The sequence below is a fragment of the Hippoglossus hippoglossus genome, chromosome 10 (assembly GCF_009819705.1).
Source record: "Hippoglossus hippoglossus isolate fHipHip1 chromosome 10, fHipHip1.pri, whole genome shotgun sequence".
NCBI classification, from domain to species: Eukaryota; Metazoa; Chordata; class Actinopteri; order Pleuronectiformes; family Pleuronectidae; genus Hippoglossus; species Hippoglossus hippoglossus.
Window position 1 is genome coordinate 22,722,274 of NC_047160.1, and position 27,914 is coordinate 22,750,187.

Sequence of the window (27,914 nt, forward strand, 5' to 3'; positions counted from 1 at the left end):
GTAGGAGGCGGGAGGAGGAGAAGAGGAGGAGGAGAGGAGGAGCAGGAGGCGGCTGTCCGTGGTGCTGATGGGAGGACTGATGCTCTCCGGCTCCTCAGCAGCCGCTACTGCGCATGTTGCATGACAGGTACACGCAAAAACGCCTCCATCTTGGGCATCCCGAGCCGAGGCGCAAAGGGCAGCAGCCATATATACACACACACACGCACACACACAAACACACACACACAGACACACACTGATGCACAAAAAATAACAAGAGGAGGAAGAAGCAGCAGAAAAGGGATACAAAATTGGAAATTTGCCGAGATGTAACTTTTTTTATTTCTTTCTCATTGAACACATTGAGGGAAAGGAGCGCGGGTGAGGATGGAGAAGCGCGAGAGCGAGCGGTGCGCGCGGCTCTGTTAACCGCTGGATCCGCACAGGCGGCTCCGCTTTCCTGCAGGAACCGAACAGGTGACACGGTGGAAAGGTGAGTGGCACCGTTTGGCCCCGTCTGCCATCGACCACTTTCGCGTTATTTATGTTCTTTACGCGCGCTCCCTGCGAGGGGTGGGGGTGGGGGTGAAGGGGGGGGGGATGCACACTCGCGCCCATATGTATTGGCATCTTCCCCCCACCCAGGCTGTCATGGTGGTCGCTGTTTTTCCCGTGTTGTTCTCCCTCCTCTGCTGCTGCCGAGGGTCCGACTCTGCCACTTTCACTTTGCTCTTGTTCCGAGCAGCCACAGGTTGTGAGTGTGAGCTCCGGTGGTTCTGCAGAATAAAGGTGTGCGCGCGCGGGTTGTTTGGAAGCGAGAGGAAGCTCCGTGTGTTGATGAGCAGCGCGCAGGCCTGACCTCCTGTGTTATTGCATTGTAACGATGTCGTGATTTGCAATAAATCACGTTGACTCGAACTCAAATAAAACCATGAATGGTAAAGGTTATTTACATGACATGCAGAGCTTTGTTGTTTTAGTATCAACTACATTATGAGCTCTTATTTATCTCAATCAATTATTCAATCAGTTATTTTTTGCCACAAATCACAATCTGCGTCAAATGGCTTAAATGTTCTGTAAATGTCTTCAGACCACTCAAAATGATTCAGTTTTTCCTATTCACACGCCTCAGGAGGTAGAGGCGGTCATCCACAAACCAAAAGGCCGGCGGTTCGATCCCCACACAGTATACATGTGTGTGAATGGTGGGAACTGTTTGGTTTCTCCAAAAAATGTTGAGTTCTTGACCATCTATGTAAAGTGCCTTGAGATAATGTATATTATGATTTGGTGCTATGCAAATCAAATTGAATTGAATTAAATCAGAACTGTAAAGAGCTTTGGTCTTTAGAAACTACGCACTGCACTTTCTCTATCACACATCACTTACACACTGCCGGCCCAGCCATCAAGGGCAATTTGGGGTTCACTATCTTGCCCGGCGACACTTCAGTACGCAGACTGACTAGGTTCGAACCCCAAACCCCCAAATAATGATATGAAAATTGTCGATCGTTTTCAGGAATTATTTTATCCTGTTTATCGACCAGAATTTTAAAAAACAAGATTTCCAGCCGTGCAGTGAACTAACGTGGTCAGAGCAGAACTACTTCTTGACCTTGGACCCGAGGACCATAAAAGGCGTCTTGAGTCACCGTCAGCTGCTCGACTATAACGATGCCTCTGCAGTTTTAACTTTGCCAGCAGTAAAACAAAATGAGGACAATGTTCCTCCAGTGGTGACACACAGTTGACTCAGGAAGTGCCAAGGTCAATTTATGGACACGGTCTCAGCCGAGCAGGAATCGGTTTAGCACGGCCGGGCACAATGTCCTGGTTCTTTGTCCTTTATTTTAGATTTTGAGAAGGTGCGGACGAGTGTGAGCTTCAAAATAAGTGGTTCACATCAGGTCAGTTTTATTTCTACAGCTCAAAATCAAGACAGAACTTCTCTCAGGGCACTTTTCTTTTAGACCTAACTCTTTTTAATGTTATTTAATCGATATCGACAGGCGACCTGTCCAGGGTGAAACCTGCCTCTTGCCTCACAGCAAAAAGGTTCTTGGTTCAAATCCCAATTCGTGTGAGGAGTTTAAATCTTCTCCTTGTGTCTGCGTGGCTTCTCCTGCCTCTTCCCGCAGTCCAAAGACACGCAGGTTAATTGGAGACTCTGAACTGTCTGTAGGTGTGAATGTGAGTTGACGGTGGTTTGGTTCCAGGTGATCCCGTCTCTCATCCAATGTCACAGACACTATAAATAATAATAAACTTTATTTGTAAAGCACCTTTAATAGAAGAAATGCAGCTTAAATTGCTGCAAATCTCAGGATTCAACATCAACAACAAATTATTATGCCTTAGTTTCTCTTGTTAAAAACGGAGGAGGTTTATCTCTACAGGTCTGCTGGGAAGATTCTTGATCATTCAAGTCCTGTATCTTCAGGAGTTGTACAAGTGTAAAAGGCAACTGGACATCTTAGATATTAAACCTCTCATCCAAGAGACTTCTGCAGTTCTCAAAGAAAAAAAAATCAGACCTCAGAAGTGATCAGAATGTATAAATTTGAGGACACAATGTCACCCAGAGAAAGGACGGCATCTCAGGATAAATCTTGTTAAGTGATTAGTTTTGAGATTCAGACAAAAGGACAAAAGGTTTCTAAAAACAATTTAGAGTAAGAATTTGAGGGAATGTCCTTGTTTGGTTAATCTGATCACAGTTTCTAGACGTGTGTCTGGTGTTGGGGAACTGCACTGAGGCCTTGGGAATTAGTCTCATAATGTGCTGTGCGTCATATCGCATTAATATTTTAGTAAGTGTTTCCTAATAAGGCTAATTTCTTCAGTACAGCGTCATGCTTACTGTGGATCCTTCTTCTCCCTTCTATCAGGAGCACAGGGTCAGAGACAGGAGCTGTCTTATCGAGAACAGCCTGAGGGAAGATGGGACATTATAGGTCAGAGTCAGATAAGTAAGAACTGTGGTCAGACTTTCAGCGTCACCATCAGCTGTTGCACTCTGATGTGTGCGGGTCAGCGTGGCTCTATGTTGCCATACTTCCTCCTACTGAATGAAGGTGCCCAAACCAAACCGCCCATATTCGCTGGACTCTCCCAGAATCGATAAAGCGATGTTGACTCACTTCGGGCAAAGTGAGGCGTTTGCATGAAGACAAAAGGTGCTGAGCGGAGCGGTGGAGCCGATTTGTGCCGGAGAACATGATGATCAATGAGGAGGCGGGGAGCCGAGCAGACAGGGAGTTACTGGGTCAAGGCCACGAGGAGGAGAGGGAGAGGGAGATAGAGATAGAGAGAGAGTGTCCCTGTCTAGACAATAAACTGTTTCAGTTAATATACAGTTATGCCGGCAGGGCAGGGGGGGGGGGGGGTGGCAGGAGGATGGAGGAGGGAGAGCCTCTTGGCTTCGCTGTTGGTCTCCGTGTACCTGTGCTATGAAAGGGACCGCTTTCCTAGATGGGGGGATAATTCACACAGGTACTACGGCTGCTCCGTGATTAATTGCCCCCTATCAAGAAACGCTAAACTGCTCTGTTCACGAGTAATGGTGTGCATTTGTATAATGTACAGTTGTTTTTACGGTTGTACCTGGCTTTGATGGCTTTGATTTGATCTCCTCCAACGCAATGCAAACACAGATGAATTCAAATAAAGTGAATCCACAGCTGCAGAAACAACAGTCAGTCGTCCCTTAGAGGTCACACTCCCCCGACCAGTCCTGAATGACCATCGTTATTCAGGTGCATTACTCAGACATGTACTGTATGTGACATGCGTGCAGAGAAAATGGGAATGCATCATGTTAGGGAAGGGCCAAAGTCCCAGTGGTAGATGACGTACCCCGAAGCTTCCTTCTCCCGCCCAGGGGTACATCATAAGCAAAAGCTGTCTGATGTCACATGTGGGAAGAACATGATGAAACAATTCACTTTGGGTTAAAGTCTGAGTAGTTTTAAATGCATTGGCTCCTCTTTGTTTGAACTGTTTGTTTGCTCCTCCGCAGGCTCAACTCACATCAGAATGGGCGTCGCGAGGCTCGTCGTCTTTCTCCTGGTGCTCTCGCTTTGTCTGGAGGGAGGTGATGCCAAAGAGAAAGGAACGAAGAAGGGGAAAAAGAAGGGGAAGCAGGTGTACTGTCCATCGTAAGTACTGTTGTTATCACCAACATGGGCTGTATCCATATACCCAACACTGACTGGTTTGTAGAGGGGCGTGGGTCTGACATCAGGGTGTCGTCAGTTCGGCGAGTAGTAGTCTTTATGTTTGAATTGAGGAAATAAATTAACTGCTTCATTACGTTAATTTCGTTGCCACTCTTATGTTGGTTTGTGTGTATGTGTGTCTTTCACAGGCTCCCGCTGCCATCTTTCCATCAAGTAAACCCAAGCTTGTGTGTCTGTTTTCCTTTATACTCTCCTGACGCAGGCATCAATCCAACAATCAGTACGTGATGAAGTGCGTCTGCGGCTACGCACATACTCGTCTGCATGGGAGCGGCGTCACATACTGATCCTTACTTTGATTTCAGACGGCGGCAGAAAGATCCTCTGTGCTTGACCTTCAGAAACACTTGGGAAAACGTAGCATATTTGCACACAACTGCACAACTTAATGAATTCAAGAGCTACGATGTTGAAAAGAATCTTAAAAAAACAGCAATGTTACTGCCGTGCAACGGGGAAATGTCGTGACGCCGCTCATGCCCAACATTGGTAACGGTACATGTCTCCTAACATGGTGAACACCAACATGTCCTGACTTGCCTTTCGGAGTGTGCATTGTCTCTATGCATTGCAGAGCTCCACCCTCTCCTTCCCCTAAACTCTAACAAATGTCTCGACTTTGAAACTTGTTTGATGTCGTCCCAGTATTGGCAAGTCTAAGCCGTGTGACATATTCCGTGTTTCGTGCTGCGGATGCCTTTGTGGATGAAGGAACCACTTGGTTCCAGTTTAGCTGTTGTGCTTGAGGTTGTCAAAAAGGTCTGTTAAGAGAGAGAGAGGGTGGAAAAAAAAAAAAGGTTTAGCGGATGGGAATTATGTTTTTCACTTTGATCAGGGAACCGCAGAACATGCGCGCACTGTGCCGCATTCCTGTGGAGCACTTTAGCTCATCCTCAGTGCATGATAAGGTTTACATAATGATATATAAAGTGCTTTGAGGAGGGGAAATTCTTTGGCAGGAGAATTCATTGCCACCCACAAGGAGGCTTTCTGTTTCTCCTTTCTCTGCTGCCAGATCCTCTTCTCCTCTTTCCCCCGTCTCTCTCCATCCCTTTGTTTTTTTTCACCAGTCAACCCCAAAACACAAATGATGTTTGACTGAACGTGTTTGAAAAACAACACTTTACGTTACGGTGTTAATTTTCAGTAGACGGCTTGGTTTTAATTTTCAAAAGGGGAAATTTCACTTTGGTCTCAACAAAAAGTGGAAATATACTGTCATGTAAACTCTTCGCCACCCACATGGCAGATTAATTGACGCTGGTGGGGCGATGATATCCGGAGGTATTTAAAAATAGCAACAGTGTATGTTTCAGTACCTTCATGCACAATGTGCACAAATACACTGAAAGGCTTTAAGAGCACCACTGTCTGTGTAGTAGACACAAGAGATGACAAAACTTCTTGTTAACAACATAATTTGTCAAATAAATAAACAGACCAAGAATCATAATCAAACATAATCTCACATCATGTTGCAGCTTCTGCTTAAAAGGGCAAATCAGAAAAACAGATGAAGGCACAAGTGAGCTGGTGTTTGCAGGATTTTTAGTTTTATATTTGTAGTTAATATATGTTCTTAATGTTTGCCAATATTTTTTTTTTATAATGAAAATTGGAATATCTCACATTTTTGTCATTCTGTCAAAATGATCAACTTTACAACAGAGGCTGCTGCACTACTTAGTGAGCTAGCAGGTGCCCTGCATACAGTGCTACAGTTTCGATTCCTACCAGGCCCTTTAAGGCTAGGGGTTGCTCGTTCTCTCTTCCCATTTCAAAATTAATACTTTACAACAAAGAAATTCATAAACATTACATAAAAAAATCGTAATGTAAGGTTTAAGGGCGTAAAAAGTTGAATACGACATAGCAAACATTACCTTCCACACAACTGCTCATCTTATTTCTGTGAGCATGTTAGCATATTAGCATGATAGCATTATGTCTTAGCTCAAAGCACCCTATGCCTACAGCCTTGTAGAAATGCTAGTATGATTCTATAGTTAGGGAAACTGATCTGGGGCCCCAAACTGGGAAGGGGCCCCTCAGAATGACTAATTGCATTAGTTCACAGCAACAACAATTTTGTGAGAATCCCCTTTAAGATCATGAGACTGCAATGACACCATGGTTGGAAACCCCCTGAGGCCCCATGCCACTAACCTTCTGCCAAAAGCTTCATCATGTTAGAGGTTTGTTCCAAGAGTAAATTGAGGGGTTCGGTTTGGGTCAATGTTGGGCCCCATTTTTGCCTGGGGCCCCCCCAAGTCCTTTGAAAAGCTCTGGAGTAAAGTTTTGTTAGAAATGTGAGGCTTGATGACTTTCTACTTCTGTGTATCCTCCTTTTATGCATCTGCAGTATTACTTGAAGTATAAAAAAATACAGCAGAATAAACAAATGAAAAAAATATTTATATGATCGTACTGGAAAGATGAAAAATGATTCCCCCGTCAACCTGTGGGATCAGGATCTGGAAACATCTGAAAATAGCACCACATCACATTTCTAAACACTCCTGCACTCTAACAATACCTGGGTGGTCCAGATCTTAAAAGCTAATTTAATCCCTAAACTGGTAGCGCTCTCAGGCTACAGTTTAATCAAGGAGTACACAGAGCAGCTCGCTGGTGTACTCTGTGAATCTGTGGCGTTCATCTGCCAGGAATTTGACCTGTTAATGTGATCGTGCCTACAGTTGCCTCTCCGTCTTTTTTTGTTTGCAGACAGCTGTCATCCGAGGATCTGGCCCGAGTCCCTGAGAACTCAACCAGTAACATCTTGAACAGGTTACTGATCACCTACGATCCCAGAATCAGGCCCAACTTCAAAGGCAAGTCTCTCCCCGTCTTCATCTATCTCTGTCGATTTTTTAATTTACGTTTTTGCCGAGCTGCCGTCACAGTAATTAAAGAAACCAGTACATCATGAACTCATTCCTCTGGATTTCCCCTCTGTACCCTGTGTTGGAACAAGTGTTTGCAAACTATAAATGGTGCTTTTGACATTCGTGAAGATGTATTTACTGCAAACACTTGTTTAAAATCTAGTACAGCACTATAGCAGTGAGGGAATATTCTCCTGTGTTTGGTATTGATCTGTTAGTTAAGACTGACTGTATATAAAGATGGGAGATGTGGCAGCTCTCCAAAAGTGAAGCCAAAGCATCTCAATCGCCCCCTGGTGGCTGGCTCTAGTACAGGTCATAAATCCTGCCTCATCCATGTTAGGGGATCGGACATGGACCAAACTAAAAAGTCAAGTACACATCAAATAATTGTTTTCTCAAGATGGTTTCTGTCATTTTTGGTAGTAGGTATCACACTGGTGTTACGTTTGGTTTTAATTACTTATTTGAAGCTATTAAGATGGGGTAAAATGTCTTGATTGACAGCTGAGACTGACTTGTGATTGGTTGGTTGATTGGTGACTCCCTCCCCCATCGCTACTGTGCAGACTCCAAATGCACAAGATGGCGGCATTGATATCTGGACTACTTTGGCTTCATTTGTAGGTAGTGGGAGGCAGTGAAGACCATCTTTATAAACCAGTCTATGGTTTAGACAGTCACAGAAAACATCAGTTGGACATTTTTGACTTTTTCGGTGCAGGAAACAACTGTATTCTATCCACCAAACAAACAAATGCTTCAATTCTACAGTATGTTATTCTTCATTCTCTACTGTGCCAATCGTCCATCTTTACAGTTTTTACAGTGGGCTTTAAACGTCACACTAAAGGGTGAACGCCGGGCTTTAGTCTCTCAGTAAAAACAGCCATAAAAACAACTCGGTGACGGTTCTTCAGGTGGCTCCTCAGAAAGTTTCCGTCCTCTGGCACTTGGCAGCGGGAGCCGTATCTGGGACTCGGTGTTTGATGTGTTGTGGGCAGAATTAGCTCCCTGCCCGACTGCCTGCGACGGGTCCAGCGGCCAAACATCTGCTCTTGATTTCAGGGTGGGCTGAGAGCTTCCCGTCCATTAACATCCATGTCATAATCTCCCAAATTACATCCTAAACTGTGTCTTGTGCATTACTTGGGCCGGGGCCTATAAAATGTGGAACCGCTTTTATGGACCATATAGAGACTTTCAAGAAGCATCACGAGGGTTTGCTGAACATCACTTAGTTTTCGCGGATGCTGTCACGTATCGGAGGTGAGAGCTTTACGGCATCTGCATATTATGTACATTAATTTAGCAAATTGCCTGATGGAGTTTAAACTCCTGAGCCTCCAGTAAACACCTCAAAGGAAAGAACATTATTCAAAGCAGCGCGAGCAGTCTGCATTCGTCAAGGATTTTATTAGTTTATGCAAAGGGCTGAGTGGAGAGGGATGCCACTATAAATGTTTACAGCGTTAGCTTAGAGGAGGAGTGCGATCCTCTTGGGAGGGCGTTTTTTATTACTTTGCCGTGTTGATAAAGTCTTTCACAAATCCTGATCGGTCACACAATCCTGTTCAATCAACAGGAACAATGTGTATTGATGTAAAAACAAAGAGGTGCATGGAAACACACTGACACTCACTTGTGAGCTATAAACACGCAGATGATGTGAATCACTCCTCTCACTCCTCTTCCATCCAGGGATCCCCGTGGAAGACAAAGTCAACATCTTCATCAACAGCTTCGGCTCCATCCAGGAGACGACCATGGTAAGAATCCACTTGTCCCACTTCCCTCACAGGATTGATGATCAATACTTCTGCCAATCAGAGGCAGCGGTTCGGAGCTGAAAACGGCTTCAGCCCACAAGTTTTAGGAGGAACACGTGAGCATGTTCTCTAGAAGGTATCGGGCCGTTTAGCAGTGAATTATTATGAGGACTGTGGGGTTTCACGCCTCATTTATCTGATGGCTTAATTGCTGATAGAGAAATGCAGTTGTAATGCTAATGAACAGAATGAACTCAAGGACTCGTGATCACTAATGAAACAAAAGAAGGAACATTTCTTAAGGTTTCATTTAAAAGCTGCTGGGAGGGGCCAATAAAAGCTCAATAGATAACTTATATTAAACCCAATCTTGAAGTCTTAATACATCTTTTATCTTCAATTGCAGTGCAATGTTTTTACCTCCATCAGGGAAGTTATATCTTCACCCCTGTGTGTTTGTTTGCTGCTTGGTTTGTGAATAAGCAAGATAAAAGTAAAACAACTGAACGGATTCGCTCGAACCTTGGTGGAAGGATGAGTCAGGAAAGAACCCATTTAATTAAATCGGTGTGAATCTGGATCAAGGAGCAGATCCAGGATTTTGTTTTTTACTTTCTTTAATACGGAGAGATTTTTCATCATCTTTGACATTTTTCCAGGGAACAATTCATGGATCTTGATTAAATCAGGCATATTGAGGGGACTGATATTCATGAGTGTGTGAGATTTGGTGCAGCTTTATTGGATTTGAGGAGACTATTAAAGGCCCTGCTGGAGGCATGCACCATTTTTGTAATTGTGCCTAGTTGTATGCTGTAATTTTAACATCAGAACACAATTAACAAATAATTCAATCAAGACATAGATATCAGTCCCTTCAATATGCCGGAATTTGTCATGCATAATTTTTTGGGGAAATCTTGCCACGTTAAAGAAAGTGATGAAAGAATTCCTTGATCCACCCCAACGTGGATTCATGGAAATCTGTCCAGTAGTTTTTGTGTTATCTTGCTGATAAACACACCAGCCAACAAAGAAAAGGACAGAACCATAACCTCCTTGGCGGACGTAGGTAAAAAATATAAAGACTGAAGAGAAAATCTAATACTAGCAGCAGAAATTCCACTTCTTTTACTTTGTGAAAGCAGGAGGACGGTTTGGTCAGTTACTTTCCAGGCAGAGAGGACTGTCAGTTCTGAAAGGAACCAGACAATGTGCACGCTCTCCAAAACAGCACCAGACAAGAGCAGCGGGCCAACATGTGGCACACTTGGTTCTTACTTTCAAAAACCTGACATTTTTCAAGAGCAGGACGCCTCAGTCCTCACGGGGACAGAGAGGGGATTTATGAACTTTTTCCCTCAGTGTCCTGTTGCAGCAGGTCTGGACAGTGTCTCCGTCCAGACCAGTGATCAATCTCTGCTAATTTAATTTCATGAGGAGTGACACTCTGAGCGCAGCCCCAGCTCCCAGGCTGGATCCTGGAATCGGATCTGGGTTCAAATCTACTGTGGAAATATTTCTTTTGGCTGCAGATCAGAAAAGTGTGTTCACCCGTAATATCTTCCAGTGGAGTTTCACTCTGGGACACGCAGAGAGCAGCACTGCAAAGAATGCAATGTACAGAGGTGTGTGAGGTGGATTGTGAGGAGATGTAAGGGAAGAAAAAGGAGTAAATCAAGGAGAGCGAAGAGAAAGAAAGGAAGAAAATACAAGAGAAAGCAAAGGTAAAAAAGAAACAGTGACGTGAGAGACCAAGAAAACAAAGAGAGGGAGGCAGGAAGAGAATGATGAGTATTAGGTCCACAGAATCTGAGATTTCTAGAATAAAGTCCTAATATTACGAGATTAAAGTTGTGTCATGCCTTATTTCCTAGAAAACTTTATTCTCATTAAATTACGACTTTTCTCTCATAATACGACATTTCTCTTTTTGTAATATTACTGCTTTTTTCCCTTTGTAATATCACAAGGGTCTTTTCAATTACGACTTTATTCTCGTAACATTACGATTGTTTTCTTTCAATATTCCAACTTTCTATATGTAATATTATGGGTTTCATTATTTTAAGATTACGAGTTTTCCACCTGGCTCTAATACTCTGTCATAGAAAAGAGAAGATTTAAAATAAGAGACAGGGATGAGAAATGTTGACAGAGCAGAAGAACGTTGGAGGAAGAAGAATCAGACATGAAAAAAATAGTTGAAGGCTTAAAATATAAGGAAAACAGAGAAATGTCAAGAGAACAAGAGGCGAGAAGAATGAAGCCAGAAGGTGGAAAGAGATATAACATCAGGACAGAAGAAGTAAGAGCCAAGAGTGAGACGGAGACAGAGAGATGAGGAACTCCCAGATGGCAACTTCTCTTGTCCCCTCTTCCCCCCCGGGACGCCTGACAAAAGATAGGCAGAGAAGGAGAGTGACGAAGGTTTAGGAAGAAACAGAAGAGACAGCCGGTCACCTCCTCGCCTAATTCATCACTCTGTGGGGTCTCCGATCCCAGGGAACCTCTCTCATCATTTACACCTCCCTGGGCCAAACAGCGCCACATGTCCTCTGTAGTTAACACATCTGCTTTCACTTTATGATCCGCCAGTAGACGACGACTAATCTGATACTGCAACATTGAATAAATTGTGCTTGTGTAAGTTTGTGTGTGTGTGTGTTTCTTTCTTACCGCCGCTCAGTTTGAGTTTTCCTCGTTGACTACACAGCTTGTGTTAAATCTCTCTGGGATCGAACGCAGCACTGGCAGCTTGATGGCGAGCCAGAGGGAGGATGTATTTCCTTGTCTGGTTTCTCCGAAAGGCGAAGGTGTGGGAATTGGCTCGTGTCCCTGACAGACAGAGGCGAGCCAGCAGGAGCTGCTCGTGCTGTCGCTCGAGGGCCAGTTGGACGCTGAATTTAGGTTGTATAGAAAGAAGAGTAAGACATCAACAATTTGACCACTGCTCACACACAGACACACACAAAAAAAACTCTACTGGCAGTGAAATAAAATACATTTTATGTTACTGCTAAATTACTTGGACTAATGCAGCACCTGTTCTAAACCTGCCTGTTTGAAATGTGTTATCTGGCCGTTGGTAATTCTGTTTGCAGCTTTTTATTTGTGAAACTGCAAACGTGACCCGCGGCAAGAAAAGTACCGGCTGTAAGATTCGATCCACGAAACCCTGAAGCTGCACCTCCGCTGCGGCACAAGAAGCTGCTCACCTGTTTACTCAAAGTTCAGTGAATCTCGACTCCATGAGTGACCTTTAACGATTGCGACAACAACCATCCACCAGGGGGCGACCATGAGGATTTGGCTTCACCCACAGATTCCTGTGTTGATTTTTCTCAAACACGTCCACGGCAGAAGCAGCAAAGACGACGAACAAACAAATAACAGTTGGACTCATCAGTTCTATCAAGGCCCCAAAGGGATCCTGACGGTGCATCAGCAGTAAACTAAACTCAGCTGGAGACAATGGCCCCAATAAAGGTCACATTGGACACATTATCCACTTTTTATTACATCTGTGGTTTAGTGAGATGAATTTTGTCATTGGAGTTTAATATAAAAGACAAAAATAAGATGTTACATGTGTGTGTTCCAGTCCCATTATTTCCATTGTGGTAATAATTGCATCTGTGTATATGTACTCTGTGGTAATGGTTAGTGACAGTGGTGGGAGGACGGGTGGTCCTAGCACACAGCTGTTGAGCATTTCTACCACCAGTGTCACAACTTTCAACAAAACACCATCAGCAAATAGAGAAAACTGTGTCTTTTCTCATTTAATGCTCATGGATTTATTGAGAGGAGACAAATGAGAAAACATTCCTGCTCAAAAATATATATTTTTTAAAAGTTGAGTCACTTTTAATGTCAGAATTGCGTTGGCAGCCCTGAAAGCTCAACAGACAAAACACAGCCGAGCTGAGTCATTGATTTGACAGCACATAACGGAAAATACTCAACTCAATACAACACAACCAAATAGACCAAAAAGCTGCAGATACAAACAACACAACCAAATAGACCAAAAAGCTGCAGATACAAACAACACAACCAAATAGACCAAAAAGCTGCAGATACAAACAACACAACCAAATAGACCAAAAAGCTGCAGATACACACGACACAACCAAATAGACAAAAAGCTGCAGATACACACAACACAACCAAATAGAGAAAAGCTGCAGATACACAAAACACAAGCAAATAGACAACTAGAGGCAAATACTCAATGGATGGATACACACACACACACACACACACACAGAGATGGTATTTTGGTGGCTTTGTTTGACATGTCATCCATCTTCACATTCAGCAGTAAAAGTCCTTCCCGGCACCTGGTCCCAGAACAGCTTGAGGGCCGCGAACAAAGGCTGCCACAAACAAAAATGAAACAGTCCCGAAGTGTCGCTGAGTGAAACGTTTCTATCAACAACAGCGTGGAAATGTCACTAATAAGCTCACTAATGAGGGATTTGCTGTATCAAATGTTGCCGTGTTGGTAACATTTGACCCTGTGGAGTTTCTTCTATGTCGACTGGTTCTGAAATAGACGTTGTGAGTTTTTTTTTCATTGCAGCTGTGAAATTTCACTCTGCACTTTGAAGAGGTGACGTTGACAAGAGAAAATATGGTTTGTCACTGATGTCAAAAGTGTTAAAAGACGGACAACATGTCCAGCTGTCATCACAAGTGACAGTTTTAACCAGGAAATAAAAAGCATGTGAGTCAGGTGGTAGCCAGGAGTTTGTCTTTTGGTAACTGATCACTTTGAAGATGTCTCTATGTCTCTAACCTCGCTTGTCTCATCTCGAACCCGACAGGATTACAGAGTCAACATCTTCCTGCGGCAGCGCTGGAACGACCCCCGGCTGAAGCTACCGCAGGACTTTAAGTCGGACTCGCTCACCGTCGATCCCAAGATGTTCAAATGTCTCTGGAAGCCCGACCTGTTCTTCGCCAACGAGAAGAGCGCAAACTTCCACGACGTCACCCAGGAGAATATTCTCCTCTTCATCTTCCGTAATGGAGACGTCCTCATCAGTATGAGGTATCATTGTCTTTTCGCTTAAAATGTTATTGGTTAATTGCAGGCTATGGCCATTGTCAGCTGAGAACTATGTTGGCAGATTTGATGTGTCCCTTTGCCCTTGATTGGTTAGAGCAACACAAAACCAGAGTGGAGCATATATCTCCACTAAGGCCCAACAGTTCCCCTAAAAGCCATCTAGCTTCACCAAATTGCACAAACTCATAGATATCAGTCCTCTAAACATCGCTGTGTCTGCATTTTTTAACCAAGATCCATGAATTCCCAGGGAAATTGGTGAAAATGGGTTCTTTCTCGGTCCATGTCTCATTCTTCCACCAAGTTTTCTGCAGATTCATTGAGTAGTTTTTGCACAAATCTGCTGACAAACAAACAAACCAACGAACTAAACAAACAGAGGGTGAAAACATAACCTCCATGGTGGAGGTAATAACCCCTCCACCTATAAACAACATCAAATATAACAATAACATATTGTTATTCTTGATAAATGGAGCGTCAGGCAATACAAAATGGCAATGAACTGCTTTTAATCACAACACGTAAAAGGGCTTTTTTTCCAAATGTGGCTTTAAATATCTGCGTAAACAAGACTAAATGAAAAAAATGATACAATTCAAGAGATAATTGCGTCAGACAATTACACAGGGACACAGAAGTTAAAATGTAATATTTGTTTGTTTGTGTTCTCAATGCCCTGCAAATCTGCACTGATAATTACTTCATAGTCCTGTGTGCTTTGTTCCAGTGAGTCAGAGTGAGCTTCTTTTTATTATTTATCATCTCCTTCCTTGATTTTTCTTATTTGATTTGTTTCTGGGTCGATAAGGATTATGGCTGTGAGAGTGAAATCTCTAAAGATAATGAGACTGTTGACAAGCTCAAGGAAAACAATTTCCGAGGGGGCTCAATGCAAACTGGCTGGGCCTCCACGTACAGTCTGTTATGTCATCTCCTGAGATAATTACTGAAATCCGTCTGCGAATTCAGAGCGCTACATCTCCTGTTTTTAGCACCACTCAAAAAGAAGACGTCAGGGTAAAACCCTTTAAATCGTGTGAGATCTCAACATAATACATAATAAGTACGAGACACTAAATCGGAGCATTAATGAAATACTAAAATCTGTCTTTTCTTCACCCTCCTCCAGGTTGTCTGTCACCCTGTCCTGTCCACTGGACCTGACATTGTTCCCCATGGACACACAGAGGTGTAAAATGCAACTGGAAAGCTGTGAGTCTTCCAGAAATATCATCACCTTAAACCAATCACATCAGCCAACACATCTGCTGGCTGTTTTTGGGGGGGGGGAGAGATGCTGTATTTAATCATGACTTGGGAATATATTTGTGTTTTTTAATTTTTTAATAAAATAGCTGTAAATGAGCAGTTTTTCCTTGTGTTCAGAAGCCAATTCCAACGGTGATCACTTAGAGAAGTGGAATAAATCATCATATTTTAAGGTTGCGGTGAAAGTCTCAGAGCTAATTGAGCTTGACTGTTGTTATTACATCTTGTTTACAAAGCAGTTTAGAGCTAAATACGTAAAATAACTTGGATTTTCCCTCCAAGGCCAAACCCGGCTGCCGCGATTGATATCATTCAACGCTTGTGTGCACGTTATCGACGTTACATTTAATACTGTGATTGTATGTGTCTGCACATCCAAACATGTAACGTGTACATCTACATCTTGTTAATGTCTATCCTTGCTGACTTTTTGTTTCCTCTGCACCTCTTTCGTGAAGTCGGCTACACTACGGACGACCTGCAGTTCATGTGGCAGACGGGAGACCCGGTGCAAATGGACGCCATCGCTCTGCCGCAGTTCGACATTAGACAAGAAGACATCGATTATGGGAACTGCACCAAATTCTATGCAGGAACAGGTACTGTCCTTATGATGAATCCAATTTTTCTTTCGTAGTTTAGATTGTAGATGTTAGTAGATTTGCCTAAAGGCTCATTTATGCTGCCTTTACGTACGAAAAAGGATGAATCAGTTTCAAACAACGTAACCGTCACTGCCCACGCACTTCGCTGCATCCTTTACGTTGGCATGGTTGTAAAGCAATACATCCACTAGGGGGCAACACAGAGTCGAGTGTTTGTGACTACAACAAACATGGCGACGGTGGAGGAGGTTTTGGGCAAAGTAAGAAGTTCTGTCAGCCATTCTTGAAATTTCCTCTTCTCTCTTGTAGTTGTCTTACTTGAACTATTGGCTACAGTGCCCCCTATGATTTTTGGTGTTACTGCTCTGTTTCGTCTGTTTCAGCCGTACTTTCAGAGGACGTGTATGAATACGATGAAATGAATGCAGCCTTCTGTCCGTCTCAGTATAAAACATTGAGCATAAATGAGCCTTTAGCCAGTTCTCTTGATTAAATTGGAAGTCTAGTGAAATATTTAAAACCTCTAAACTTACTTTTTCCATCATCTCAGTTAACCACAATCACCCGCAACATTTTTGACTTCAGTGCTGTTCATCGTTTGGGCTTTTCTTTCATCCATTCATTAATTATTCTCTTTTTGTTCTGGCTCGGCTCAAAGCTGCGAGTGTCTTTGGCCCCGAAAGTACATTCATGTTTCTGTCTCATCCCCTGATTGTCATTAAGTTTGTGTTTCCGCTCCTCTAAGTGCATTTTGTTTGTCATGACAACTCGACAACTGCCCCACAGGTAGACTTTCAGCACAATAACAACTAATTATATCATTGTGATCTTGGTCTGGGATTTACTGCTCGTTGGACATTTTCCTTGCGTTGTGTTTTGGAGGGAATGTTTTGCTCTGTGTTGCAGCAATTGGTGTAATTGGTTCCCAGTCAATGACATCACAAGAGAACTGATTAACTGGTTGCTTTTGGTTGAAAGATGGATTTATTGGACTTATCTCTGACCTTTCAGTATTGTAAAGACTGTGGAATTTTATAATGTAAAGATTTTTCACAGAGAGCAGTGTTGTTTCTATGTATGAGCATACAAGCAGCTAAAATACACCAAGTGACCTCAGTTGATCCCACAGATATTGAACCATTCCACAGTCTGGCCTCACAACACTCAATAAGAGGAGTTTGACCTATAGACCTTTAACGTGGAAGACATCTCGACTTAAAATGGGCTCGTGTTTACTGTGTTGGTGAGAGAAATCGATTTGAACCGGTGGTATTCACAACCTGCTCCTCTGGATTTTCTGAAAGTTTACAATTTGTGATGTGTTTGCAAAGAATTCCAAAACGGCAGAAGCCACAGAAGTTTCATGTTTTTCTTGATTGTAAAGCTATGTTTATATTAATTTTAGTCTTATTGGATTTTTCTTTGTCTGAGGAAAATGTTTCAATTCCCAAAAGTGTTATATTTTGCCTCAGTATGTCTTTGTACTGTCGGTATTGTGCTACCTGCCTGCCTGCTCGCTTGCTGAATTGTTCGCCCATTGCTTCTTCATATTTCTGTTGCAGAGCAGATGTTTTCCACCACTTAAACACTGCACACCGTAAAGAATAAAAGTTGTGAGCTGTATTTTAAGTGCCGGTGGAGGTAGCAAGGGTGGTAGCCTTCACACAGGTCATTCACCAGGATGCTGGCACGGCTAAGGGGAGAGAAGACAGAATGTTCCTCTCGTGAAAAGAGCAGAAAAATAAGTGTATAGGTCCTGATACTGTGCCACGCAGGTATCCAGACCGCTGTGAGTACAAAACGTCATTTGCGATTAAATAGAAAAGCCAACAGAGCCGGTGCGACCGGTGAGGCACACTGCTGGCAATGAGTCAGCTCTTTGACGGGTTGCCATGACAACCTGGCCCGGCACAAAGCTCGCCTCTGTGTTCGAGGCTGCTCCGCGACATAGGCCGGCCCTTATGTGCTGTATAAAGCTCACCCTAGTTAAATATTACTTTAGCCCATCCACTCTACCGTCCCCGTAGGACCCAACGTGCAGCCTCAAAGAGCTAAAACACGGCACCGCAGTGGGAGGTCAGATGTGTACGGATGCTAATTCCATACTGGTTTAATCCCAACTCATGGAAACCATACTTCTGCAGAGATGGACTGGTTTAAATTGATCATTTATGAGTTGCAAGTCATTCTGCGCTATTGTGAAATATAATCTGTTCTCTGCCTCCTTGATGGGTCTCTTGTGTAATCGACATGTTACGAATTGAAAGCTTCTTTGGGGTTTGCTGCCCTCAAACAGGTCGTAGCTTTTACAAAGTTTGCTGAAATGATGTCAAAGACCTTCTGCCCATTGACCTCTTTCTTTCCCCTTTTGGTTTCTGTGGTACTAATGGTGCACACAGCTGAGCTCTGCATTGTGCTCGGGCAAAGGGAGCCAGATCAGACACAGACCTCACCCTGGCACCGACATTTCCCTCTAAACGCTTAATGTGAGTTTAATCGACCAAGTCAGGACAGGGCCATTACTCTCACCTGCCCCCGTTCCAGTTCAGGGGCTGGAAGCTCACACTCAGGTTCACGTTTGTGGACTAAGTTTTAATATGCTGGAACATCTGAGTTGACAAAAATAGCACGATGCTGCATTCATGTCATATAACTCAGACTGTTGTGATTATGAGAAGCTAATTTAAAGACATTTGCCATCTGTAGTTTTGAGATTTGGGGAATTTATAGTGTCAGCTTCTCCCACTTGGTGGAACTATAAAATGGCTTATTAACAATCAACAATTATCTGATTGGAGATAATGAACTATTCATGAACTGCCATTTACACACGTAACAGCTCTAAGTTGTAATAAATGGAGGTTTTCGTGTTCTTCCCGTGCCTTCAGTTGCCACGGAGACCAACCTTCTTGAGTTGCGTTCCCTTAAACGATTGAGCCTCTGAACTGGACATCAATAGGACTTCATGTCTCCCTCCAATTTTGTGAATTTGAACTGTCATTCCGTCGTGTTTGACCCTTCTCTCCTTCCTCACGCAGGGTACTACACATGTGTAGAAGTCATCTTCACCCTACGGCGACAAGTGGGCTTCTACATGATGGGTGTGTACGCCCCCACGCTGCTCATCGTAGTCCTCTCCTGGCTGTCCTTCTGGATCAACCCTGACGCGAGCGCTGCCAGGGTCCCATTGGGTATGGATTATCTATAGATCACTTTCACCCGTCTTCCACTGACACCTACTAAAGAAGATCTGTAAATATCCCCTGTGTCTGTGTTGCATATTGCCGGAGTGACTGATTTTATGTCGATAAAATAAGAAAATGATTTCTGTGTTTTTAGGGATCACTGACATTATAGCCCCCAATTATCTCCATCATGACATCATCAATCACTTTGACACCACGAAGGACTTTATCTATCAAGCGTTGTGCCGTGTCCAGTGTTGGTCTGTGTGCGATAAATCACTGAACGTCGTGGTAATTGACAGATGGGACCCACAGCTGTGGTGAAGTTGGTGCAAATAGCAAGAATGCAGGTTTAAATACACGGGAATCTAACCTGCTCCCCGGAAGGTCCCATTTCCCAAGTTGTGAAGTTGATGTTCTGACTTTTGCATTCGTTTGCTCTGAAGTTTGAATGGGAAAAAAAAACAAGGACGCTATAAATATAACTTCTCGTATTTATGTGTTTAGAACATGTAAACAACAACTTGACACGTCTTTTCAATGTTCACACAATAATGAAGAGCAAAGAAAAAGGATCAAGTTTGATTTTAAACGTTTGTAAAAAGTCTGTAATGCTAAAAAGTGGTGTCAGGTGCTTGTGAGAGACGGACATTAGACAGCTCTACATTGGAAGCCACTATTCAGAGCTGATTGTAAAATTATGCTAATTGATTTATAAGCGATGACGTCAGCAACTCGGCATCTTGTCCAGTTCTGATTTGATGTGAAATGTCCCAGTCAGGAACCAAATTTTCCCATTATTCTGACTCCACATGAATTTACTGTTAGCCAGGAATGGTTTTATGCCATAGCTGCACTTATATAAATATATATAATATATGGTCACTGGAGAGATCAAGATTCAACCAAATGGGCACATCTTTGTTCGATTTTCATTGCTCTCAGTCATGTATCTAAATGTCAAAAAATCCTAACTTTAGCTTCAACTTTTTGAACCAAGATTTGAAAACAGAAGATGTTAGAGGACAAGTAGAGTTTCTGGGTGTTGACGAGGAGGATTGTTCAGGAGACACTGGGCCGGCTAACGAGGAACACTGATCCCTATTAACCCGGTTAATGAAGGGTTGTGCTGAGCCCCACGAGGAGCTGGGCCCTTTTTCCAAACCAGGGAAGCACTCAACGTCTGTGGCCTGAAGAAAGTTCGGGCTAGATTAGCAGACTGTTAGCCTGAGCCCCCGAGGGGGACGGAAGAATGTCTCAGCACCGGTAGTGTCTCATTTAGTTTATGTTTTTCTTCTCGCACTGAATAAATCACAGCTCGACAAGAACCACAGGAGCAATCTCTAGTGTTTCTTTTTCCTCAGTGCTGGTTGTTGGCTCGCCTTGAGTTTCAGGAATCCCTGCATGATGGACAGAAACTCACAAACTCTGCTCATGAACGTTGTTGGACGCTTCATTTAATCTACTTTCCTCAGTGTCGACATTTCTTCACCTCATTAAAAGACACATTTTTCTCATCACATCGTCATTGTGTCACCAATTTAGGTACCAAATGTATGAATGAGCAGAATAAAAGCCTAAAATTATATTGTGAATGGATCCATTTTTATGGAGCCCCTGAAGTCACAAGTTCCTATCTTGTGCGCACATGATGATTATCCAGTGGGAACAACTTATTTAAGAGGTTTATTAATTCCTCAAGTGTTTTTATTTAAACTTTCTGTCCGCTGAGCCTGTTGTTCCCACAAGATAATAACTTGCATGCACAATATAAAAAAATATTATCTTTTGGCATGTCAGGGGCTCCATAAATGTTACACCTGCTCAGGAAAGAAAAATGTAATAAACATGCATAATTGTTACTATTTTAGCAGAGATTACCATCTGAACAACTCAACCTTTACATTTTAAAAGCTTCCGTCGATGTTCAAATTGCAAAATCACATTTGCAAACCCAGACCAACCATTAAATATAGATACACAGAAATAATGGTGTTATATTTACTTTTAAAAATGTGTAGAAATAATTGAAGCTGTGTTTTTTTTTATTTTTTATATTGCACTGGAGTAAACACAAGCTTACTTCGATCTAATTTTTGTAAAATCGTGCAATTGTCATGTAGAAAAAATACATTTTATGGGACTGACAAAGCGTTTGTGGCTTCAACCTCTATTTAGAATATATTTTCTTTGTTTTATACATATTCATCTTTCCCATATAAGATAAAGGCTCGAATTTGATGTTAAAAGCTGCACGTTTACCTCTGACACATCCTCCTCCATGATTGTGTGTGTAAAATGTCGGTGTCACCCACATGTAGCTTCACACAAGCCCCTCTGTGTGTGCAGGGCTGCATGAATAAGAAAACCCATTGTTATCCCTCTCCAGTCGTCAACTCCCTCCTTCTCTCCATCCTCCCTCCAGTTGTTTGTCACCACTTTCATCCCATCATCACTCCAACTCCACCTGGAAGCCTCCTCTGACTTCTCTTTAAATGGGATCAGCGCAGGTCAGTCATCACCCAGGTGTGGGACCACTCTCATTTATTGCTCCCTGTGTGTCTCTGTGTGTTTAAATGTGTGTGTGTGTTAGCATGTGTGTGTGTGTGTGTGTGTGTTTCGTGTGCACGTGCACACGCATCTTGTGATTTTCAAGTTAACACAGCTTGTCTTTCTTTCAGGGGACTGGGAGAAAGAAGTAGTTTACAATTGCATTACAGGAATAGGTGTTCATCTTTTTTCTGTCTGATGTGAGGAGCAGATTTATTTTGTACACAAAAAGCTGAATATGTCACAGACAAACAAGGGAAACAAAGCTATCTGAGTATTCCTCTGTTTTTCTCTCATGGATAAAAGGTGGATTTCAACAATGCTCTTTTTTCTGACTTTATTTAAATCCTTTGAGGAGGAATTGTTTGATTTAGACGTCCTGAACCTTGTATGAACCCGAGTGACTATCACAGAGGCAAAACCCATCGGCCACTCTAACGTATTTATTGTCTCTTAGAAGTAGCGCTATATGAGAAAAAGGGGAGCGAAGCCCCTCATTGGTGGTTAGAAGACACTCTTAAGAGTTGCTGTAATTGTTGCTGCTGCAGCCTGAAACGAGTGCTGCTGTGCAGATGGGATCTCTAACCTGTAATCCTGTCGGCTAGCAGAGCTAAAAAACAATTTCAAATTACTCCGTCATTAGAGGCTGTCTGAGCTCTCGGAGATGTCCTGATAAAAGGGCTAAGGGGACGGTCACACGTCCTGATTGTGGAGATGGTTTCAGAGGCTTTGTGTGGATGCTGGGACATTAACTCGCTCAGTATTTTGTGTATTTTCAGGATGAGGTGGATCTTATACTTTTTTCCCAGTGGAAGCAAACATCCAGGCAGGAGAAATGTGTTTTAACCAAAACAGGTCTATAGCAACAAATACAGAATAGTGCTAGATGATAAAAGAATATCAATGTGATATAATTTCCATCCACAGCAATATAACAAAAGTACAGAATATATCGATATAATGCTTTGAATGCAATGAACGGTGAGGAGGTTTAACACAGAATTGATTGACCTCAGATTAGTTACGTGTTTTGCTGTTTATCAAGTGTTTGTCATTCTCATTCAAATCTGTCTTTTTCATTGAAAGAAACAACAAAGTGACATTTATTGAAATAATTATCAATATCCACTGATATGAACATTTTTATCTTCAAGTACCAACAAATTAAATGCAATTGTTGTTTTTTGTTTTACTTATTATTTGATCGGATACTTCAGGCAAAGACCTGTTAAGGATATTAAAATAACATTTTGTAAGAAAAGCATAAAGTGCCATGTGATATAACAAACTACAATGACAGTAGAAAACATATCACAGCCAAGGAAAAACAATCCTAAATATGTTTCCATACATTTCTGAGAAATTGACTATTTGATCTTAACCAAAATGTATTTGGTTCTTCCCATACACCATCATTTCAGCAAGTTCGTGAAAAATCTGTTCATAAATTCTTCAGTGTATTTCTGCTGACAAATAAACAACAACAAATATACGGGTGGAAGTATAACCTCCTTAGCATTGATAAAAATACTGAAATCACAGAATGGGAAGCATTGACTTGAAGTGCATTAGAGAGAGAAAGTCACAGTGGAAAACTTTTTCCATCCAACTGTCTCTCCCTTTGCTGATTGACAAGGTCACTTCTCCTCTGTCTTTCTTCAGGGATCCTCTCCGTCCTCTCTCTGTCCTCTGAGTGCACCTCCCTGGCGCAGGAGCTTCCGAAAGTGTCCTACGTCAAGGCCATCGACATCTGGCTCATCGCCTGCCTGCTGTTCGGCTTTGCCTCGCTGGTGGAGTACGCAGTGGTTCAAGTGATGCTCAACAGCCCGAAGCGCATCGAGGCCGAGAAGGCCAAGATGGCGTCCAAGGAGAAGGCAGCGGGAAAGAGCCCAGCTGCCAAGAACAACACGGTCAATGGGACCGGAGGGACGCCGCTTCATGTCAGCACCCTGCATGTCAGTGGATACGGTTTGATAACTTTAGTGTGTGTGTGTGTGTGTGTGTGTGTTATCATTATATCTTTACCATCAAGACACCAGACACCAAACAACCAGTTCTTTCTAGTGGTCGTGCTAGTTTCGATATCCATTGAGAGTGAAAACCCAGCATCTGCATTCATAAACTGTTCAGATAGCTGTTAATAGACATGAGTAAATATTGGCGGCTGCCCCCAGAGGCTATTTCGTCGTTAGACAATAACCGATCAATAACTGACCCCAGGACTCCATCAAACACCTGAAGCAAGGTGGTGACTATGGTGTCAAAACTCAAAACATATCAATCCCAAATGTAAATAGTTACTGTCCCATCAACATGGTTATTGTTTCACTGGAGCACTGACACTCTCCTCTATCTATTTATATATATACGGATATTTACCTTGTGTTGAAAACCTTTGAACAAACAGGCAAAACCCTGATTAATAGCAGGGAAGGAAACCAAAGCAAAAACAATCAAGGTTTCATGCAGCGTAAATGTATAAATTATCATTTAATTTGACTTGTATCAAATTGGATTTTTTTCCTTGTGCGAATATTGAGTCTTGTGTGAACGTACTTGATTTGAATAACGATTACATCCGTAGTCAGAGTATAAACAAAGTCCTCTTGGGTATTGATGCGTTGTGTTTAATTACCTTGCGATGATCGAGCTTTTTCTCCTGGATGCTGCGTGTGTTTTTGAGCCTCTGTTTTTGAGCCTCTATGTTTCTAAGTAAAATCCCACCTCGAGCAAAACAAACAGCACATTGTCCAAATGCATATTCCAGATCCAACTTTATGACAGTGAGGCTCAGAGATCTAATCTATGCAAAACAGGGAAATCCAATCATCAGTGTTTCTCACTCACACAGCTCAGTCAGGGCCGAGCTCTGACACCAGGCGGTGCAGTGTGTTGTGCTGATCCTCCAGTCGGATGTCTAATTGAAATGAATTTACCTCTGCGTTCCTCCGGACCACGTTTGGTTTGAGAGGATTACATCGTTCCGTTGAGGTTTAATAGGTTTTCTTGTCAAAACCGAATCAAAATAATGAATCTTTAATGAGCTTAATGACTTCAGTGGCTTGTGATTAGATCCCGTTCACCCTGCAGGCTTTCAGGGTTGTTGATGAAACGGATGACATTACACTCGATCCTTTTGCATGATGTTTGTTCATAAGCACCGGTTGTACAGCAGAGGGTGCGAAGGGAGAGCAGCCATATTAGGTTGTGTTGGAGAGGACGGAGTAAATCTGCTTTTGGCTGCAAAAATCTTTTTCCTAAAACAGTGTGTGTGTGATTTATCTGTGTCCGAGCTTCAGGATCAAACAGCTCGTTCTGAGTAATCCTACACAGCATAATTCAAAATCTCAGTTTAGCAGCTTGAATGTGATGTCAATGAAATTAATGTATTTACTGTGTTAAGTTTGGTCCATGTCCCATCCACTAAAATGGAGGAGGCAGGAGGTTTATGAATTATACTGCAACCAGCCACCAGGAGGCAGTAAAGATGATTTGCTCTCATCTTTGGGAGCTATCATGTCTTCTATCTTCATACACAGTCTATATGGATATAACATGGATGTGAGCAGGGCCACATTTTGCACTGTAGTAGATAATGTAGTCGTCTGTATGTAGGTTTGCAGCCTCAGGCTTATAAAACATTATTTGTCTTGTGAGATAAACCAACAGTTTATGTTGTTTACAAGCTACTTTCATTATTTTTTAAAGTACAATTTGAATGAGTATTTGGCCAAATCTCAAAACTCAACAGACAGAGGGATTAAAAAAACTGATTTATAGTGAATTACTGGCTGTGGTTCGAAAGGAGCTCATTCAGCAGTGGCTGCTTGTGCCGTCTGTTGTCGTGGTTTGTGTATAAATACATCTCTATACAATATATACAGTGCAGTATATATATACAGTATATATATATATATATATGTACAGTAGATACTGTAGCTTCAGGATGGAGTCAGACCAGTTCTTACTACTCTATTGTGTTTTAGATTTAGTTTTAAACTGATTAAATTGCTTTGTCAATCTACACAATCAAATGTTGCATATTTGATTAAAGAAAGAATAGTTGAAAGATATTATAATAGATAACAAAAATAATAGTATATTTGATATCATAGTATTCATAGTCAGTCAGTCAGTGGTCAGGTGTCTCCTACGAAATACATGACGAAAACTTCATAAGAACATCCCTTTATTATTATTAACAAAGAAGAGGAGATAAAATATTAGTTTGTGATTCAGCGGCTCCTTATTCCTACGTCATTATAAGGACTTTGCCATCTGGCAGCACACAGTGAGCACAGCTTGAGAGGAGATGCAGGAGGAATTAATACAGAGCAAACGGCCCAAATCCAGGTGAACAGAGCTTGTAGAGACTTTTCATTTCTGCCAAAGACACGTCTACAAATCACTGAATTATGAGTCTGAAGCCTTTTTGTAAACTGTCGCCCAATGTCAGCTGGGATCGGCTCACGACCCTATAGCATAAGCAGTGTAGAAAATGGATGGATGGATTATGGGACAATAGAACCTGCAGAGAAGGGACCTGAATAGTTTCTGAAGCTGCTGTAGATGCATCAATATACCTGTGGGAGAGACAGAGATAGTAAACGGATGTGATTTGAGTTTCCAGAAATAAATGCCAACATCTCGGTTCTATTCTGAGACGCAGGATCGTATTGTTTTACCATTTAAAAGAGCTTCAGCTCATTTAAAGATGCAGAATTTAAATGTTTTAACTGCGATGATGGACTGACTTTTATATTTTATTTAGATACAAAGAAGAAAACTAAAAGAGGAATTGCTGGTCTTGCATTTGCATTTTCCAGTTTTTATTTAGCATCATTCTTACCGTAGTCCTTTATATAGTCAACGTCATTTGTCAGTTTGTAGTTGTTTTGAATGGAGCAACCACAAAGTTAAAATCTGCTGCATGTAATAACCATTTTGTTGAGGACGGCCTGATGTTTGCATGTGTGAGTGGAAGTCTCCATAACAGTGTCAGTCTCCTGCTCAGTCATCAGTTCTAATCCACTTTGGTCCCGTTACACTGCCTCGGGGGCAGCCAGCAGCACCGTCAGTCTGTTAGTACGACTTCATCTCTGCTCGTATGTTGCTCCCAGATAAATGCACTTTGACAGGAAGTGATGCACAAACCTGCAACGAATCCCGTTTTCCCCCTTTTCTGTGTTGTTTCCTCGCTCCCAGGTGGCGGAGACGCGCTGCAAAAAGGTGTGCACCTCCAAGTCGGACCTTCGCACCAACGACTTCAGCATCGTGGGCTCGCTCCCGCGGGACTTTGAGCTGTCGAACTTTGACTGCTACGGGAAGCCCATAGACATGAGCTCTGCTCACGGCAAATCCCTGGCCAAGCACCACAAGAAACCCCCTCCCCCGAAACCCATCATCCCCTCCGCCGCCAAACGAGTCGACCTGTACTCCCGAGCCCTCTTCCCCTTCTCCTTCCTCTTCTTTAACGTGATTTACTGGTCCGTTTACTTGTGATTACCTTGAAATCAGGTTGTATTATCAATCCTTCACTTCACCCCCCCCCCCCCCCCCCCCCATGCGTTCTTTATCGATTACATTACGAAAAAGGAGTTGGAATCCAAAATGGACTTTGAGAAATGTGCATCTTGCCCATTCAAAACGATTGCAGAGAAGAAAGTTGAATCATCTATTAATTACTATTGTTATATTTATCTTCACGTAAAAACCTATGATCTTTTGTGTGTTAAACAAAGATTATAACCTTTCTTTACCTTACATAGATATATACATCTTGTTTGGAAATATTTTATTTATTGATAATGGCACTAAAATGGTCAAAACAGGATTAACCGTATAACTGTTGTGATGAATGGTGCGTCGACAAATCCACAAAGATTCATTCCTTAACGACCGAGACGAACAAGCACAGATCTGTAGAAGAGCATTTGTAATAAATAGCTGTTTGATTTTTTTTTTGCCCTGCAAGTTGAATATAAGTTGCGGCATTTTATTTTAAACTTCGGTGCACAGTGTATTAAATTTGTAATTACGGTGCATGTTTTAAAAAAAAATTGCATGTAAATGGAGATCTAATTTAAATATATATATATACATTATGTATTTATTAGAGTTTATTATTCTATGATTTGCTCTCGAGATGAAAATGGATACGTGAAACACTCCTGTTCCTGTCTAGATGGTCATGTGACACTGCCACTCCTCCTACACATGTAGCGTCCGATGTCTCCCCCACTGTAGCGTGTGTGTAAATGGGTCACTAGTGATTGTGACCGTGTGTGTTTGTGTTTGTAAGCAACGAAAAATAAACAATCAAGTGACTTTTCACCTTTTGGT

The 27,914-nt window shown here is 42.3% G+C and overlaps 1 protein-coding gene across 2 annotated transcripts; it reads left to right on the plus strand.

The window, feature by feature from the left end:
• Positions 1–27,899, plus strand: glrbb (glycine receptor, beta b). 2 transcript variants are annotated; one of them, XM_034598393.1, is made up of 11 exons: positions 1–127; positions 350–475; positions 4,007–4,145; positions 6,954–7,060; positions 8,816–8,883; positions 13,716–13,942; positions 15,093–15,175; positions 15,691–15,831; positions 18,876–19,028; positions 23,235–23,527; positions 26,778–27,899. In XM_034598393.1, exons 3-11 carry the CDS (start codon positions 4,024–4,026, stop codon positions 27,072–27,074), a joined length of 1,491 nt encoding a protein of 496 aa, XP_034454284.1. In that variant the 5' UTR covers positions 1–127; positions 350–475; positions 4,007–4,023; the 3' UTR covers positions 27,075–27,899. The 2 variants fall into 2 exon arrangements, with proteins under 2 accessions (XP_034454284.1, XP_034454283.1); XM_034598392.1 differs by lacking the exon at positions 1–127 and having other exon boundaries at positions 136–475.
• Positions 27,900–27,914: the final 15 nt, after the last annotated feature.